We start from the raw sequence: 3765 nt of genomic DNA, 5'->3' as shown, positions 1-3765 counted from the left end.
ATTTTGGGCTACCACTCTTGATCTTTATCTAGAAACTAACCTGCATTACAAAGTCAGCTGAACTGAATGCATTATGAACATTTAAAACATTTTCTAAACTGCACTCAATATGACTGAAAAGTGGTTTTTTTTTAATCTAGCATATCTGAATAAATGTATGAATCCATGGTTTCAACACAAACACATCTTCATCCTGTTCACCCCTCAAATAATACTAGACACACAACAAGGCTTCATTCACCGTTTCTTCTACAATTATAGGAATTATTTTATGTGCCTCAAAACCAGTCTAAGTTATTTCTGTAGGAAAAAAGAGGGTCTTTATTCTGACAGAATGGCACTTTTATAACATCTTGAGCCAAAAGAGAAACCAGTGGAGGAACAAAACTTCATAGATATCAGAACCTTGACTCAAAGCCTACATTCTAGCTTAAGCTAGAAGTTTCTACACTTTAATGGAGCCAAAGCAAATTCTTATTTTTTGAGCCTAATAAAAACCTTTCAGCTTAATGAACTGACTTAAACACACTCGAGACATTTTCTTTATGTCTTGTGTTGCCCAGCCATCAACAGCACACATTCCCTCCAATACATGGCACCTCAATAAAAATAGAGACTGATGCAAATTCAAGAGCTTTGTAATCTGTTCTACATATATATGTCCCTACAAGATAATTATTTTCTCTCCAACAGAGTCCTTAGAATCTTAAGTCTTATATATTATGAAGCTACTAGAATAGCTGCCAATGTATCAATGATACATTTAACTAAAAAAACTTACTGGGTAGAACACCAAGATATAAATTATTATTTTCCAGTAAAAATTTAAATCCTATCCTGGTAACTAAAAAAATAAACAAGTTACTACACAACTTGGAGTGTCAATTACGTGACTATAATTTACATCCTGTTTCCCCTTACGAAAAACAAATTCAGTCAGCATATTAAAATTCATTAGTTAAAAAAAATATATATCAAAACACAAAGGATTCACCAAAGTTAAATGAATGCTAGCTCCTCCAAGGTGAACTCTCCCCACACCCAAGTAGGCTGGAGGTTTCAGTTGGCAGGGATTCCCAACTACTGTTTAAGATGCCTCCTGGACACACCCATTGCTGTAACCATTTGGCAAGGGAGTCAAATGAGTATTGCAAATTATTGCACTCATTAATTTTTTTTCAGGAAACACGAGGAGGTTCTTTTTTTATAAATCATTTCTAAAATGTCCCGCTCTCTTGTACTCTTTAAGTGGACAGTTACTGCCATTATTGTATAAATAAACTGCAGATCTAAGAACTAAGATCAGATGGCAACTTCTACACTGAAACACAAGTAGTTTTCAAGGAACGCTGCGTGTGGTAGGTGGACAGGAGTGCACCTGAGTAGTCAAGAATTTAGCAACCCGCCCCTTAATTGCTACTTTCACTAGCATGCTTTCGCTGTGGGCAGAAAACACCTTTGTGGCTCTAACTGAAGTCGGTTGCTTTCCCTTTACGAGCTGTATTATTTGGAAAAAGTGCCGGACTTCCAGCATAATGCTTGTATTCTTCAACGATTAAAAAAGAAGAAGAAAAATTAAGCATCCACTCTGGGTAGTGGAAGACGGCACCAGATGGAGTGGAACCAGCAGCACTGCGCGGAGGGGGATGGGGGGGAACGGCTGGGGTCCCCTCCCCCGCCCTTCCCGCAGCGCCGCGGGCCGCCCAGACCTCCGCAGTCCTGCAGGTGCCAGCGCAGCAGCTGGGGCGCGAGCCGAGCAGAGTCGGGCGGCGGCTCCGGGCCCCGTGCGCCCACCCCACCCCCAGCTGCTGCTCCCCACAGGACCCACAGGGCGCGCCCCCGGCCCAGCCCTGCTTGACTCGCCTCCCGGGGATGCGGGCTAACGGCGCCCGCTCGCCTCGGGGCCCCGCGCTCCTGCCCCCCCCCCCCCCCCCCCCGCGCATGGCGGCCGGGCGGACAAAGGCGCTTCCTGGCGCCCGCGTCTAGCGGTGGCCGTTGGCGGTTTGAATCCGGCCCCCGGGCTGACCTTCGGTGCCGGCTCAACCGCGGCGGCCCGCGCTTGTTCTCCCGACCGACCACACCGTCCCGCACCCCTGGTCCATCCTCCCCCCCGGCCAGGCCCCGCAGCGGTCCCCCGACTCATCTAAGGGAACCCAAAAGGACCTGGGTGGGGGACACCTGCGACATCGGTGTCGCGGGGGCCTCCTGGCCTTTTTTGTGCCATTTCTCGGGCAAAGACGGCCCCTCGACGGTTCAGAGAGAAGTCTCCCCTCTTTAGTCAATCCGCTTCAGCATCTTTTCCCCACCGGCGAGGCGACGGCCGCTCAGCTACGCACTCACCATGCTGCAAGGGCTACGGGTTTCCAAGACGCGACCAGAGAACCGCTCCACTCGCTCGCTCCCCTCGGACTAATTCTCCTCCTCCGCCCCCAGATCCTCATAAACACCTCCCTCCGCCAGATCCCTCCGCCTCATGCCAGATAACGGAACATAGCGAACGAGTCCCGGCCAGCCCCCGCCCCTCCCCCCAACACTCCGGGAGACCCCTTTCTCCACAGTCACTGGGCAGACAGGCAAGAGATAAAGGGGAGCAGGGGGACGGATGACGTAAGTGGGTTTCACTCCCAGGCAAGCCGTTAAAAGGCCGGGGAAACCGCGCCTGGCAGGCGCTACTTTGCGGCGCGGAGGAGCACTGCGGTGGCAACGGCCACTGCGAACATCGTTGAGATAGCTGCTGATTGGCTGGTTTGTACCTGCAATGCGTCACTTTCTCTAGCAGCCGGAACGCGGTGCGGCTTCTGCCGCTGCTGTTCGCGCCGCCCTGTCCTGGCAATTGCGCCAGGAGGCAGCGTGGCTCTCTGCTCCTGGCTGGAGGACCTTCTTCCATCCGTCCTCCCTGCCACAGGCACACGCACACACTCACCTTCCCGCCGCCGTATGGAGGTGTTGACAAAAACAACTTAAGCCAATAAAAAGATAAAACTGAAAGACCCCAAGTAAACACCCACCCGCGCCCAGTTTCTCGGCATTGCATCAGGGAGGCCAGTCGTTTTTCATTTCATGGTGCAGAGCCCACGCAGCTCAGAAAGGGGCTTTCATTTATGCTTCCCCTTCGCTTTTCTTGCCCAGCATTAATCAGAAAGCTACTCAAACCACGGTATCTGAGAGTATGTGCTGTTGGTCTCCCCAAGGAGCCCCTTTGAAATTAGAAGCCCAAAGTAGACAACCAGAAAAGGATGGTGGAGGTTAAAGAGGAAATAAGGATTTAATCCTCAAAATATAGTGCCCAGAGAAGAAAGATGGTACAACCAGAGAAGATTGACGGAACAACCACGGCCCAGAAGGATGAAGATGGCGAAGGCAGAAAGAAATTCCCAGTGAAAGAAGTACCACAACGCAGATCCTCAAAACGTGGAGAGCAGCGTTTTTAAAAAGGCAAGCCAAGATGAATCCTCAACTTCTGAAAAGAAGCCTGCCTTCACAATACCTTTCTGTTCAGCAAAAACATTTCGGTGCTAACAGTTATCTGCACCCACTCAAGAAAGCTTCAGTCGATTTTAACCTCCATTACCTAAGTTAGACATTCCCTCACACCTATAAACACACCTTGTAATGAAGCCCGAGCTGGACCCTCTTTCAATCATGTAAACCAGACTTTAAGCGGCCTTCTAATTAGCACTGACAAAGCTGACACCCTTTCAAATGAATGACCACTCAATGGGAAAAACAACAACAACAAAAAAACGCATCTCAGATTTCTGTTTC

At 49.2% G+C, this 3765-nt stretch overlaps 1 protein-coding gene across 1 annotated transcript in view; it reads right to left on the bottom strand.

Moving 5' to 3' along the window:
• Positions 1-2582, bottom strand: part of Calm2 (calmodulin 2) — a 12545-nt gene extending 9963 nt beyond the window's left edge. Inside the window, exon 1 of the mRNA XM_034514063.2 lies at positions 2341-2582. Coding sequence (XP_034369954.1) covers positions 2341-2343 — 3 coding nt within the window. The 5' untranslated portion in view covers positions 2344-2582. The remainder of the gene's footprint in view (positions 1-2340) is intronic.
• Between the last annotated feature and the right edge of the window lie 1183 nt (positions 2583-3765).

Source organism: Arvicanthis niloticus, chromosome 11 (assembly GCF_011762505.2).
Source record: "Arvicanthis niloticus isolate mArvNil1 chromosome 11, mArvNil1.pat.X, whole genome shotgun sequence".
NCBI classification, from domain to species: Eukaryota; Metazoa; Chordata; class Mammalia; order Rodentia; family Muridae; genus Arvicanthis; species Arvicanthis niloticus.
This window is presented reverse-complemented; position numbering and strand designations above follow the sequence as displayed.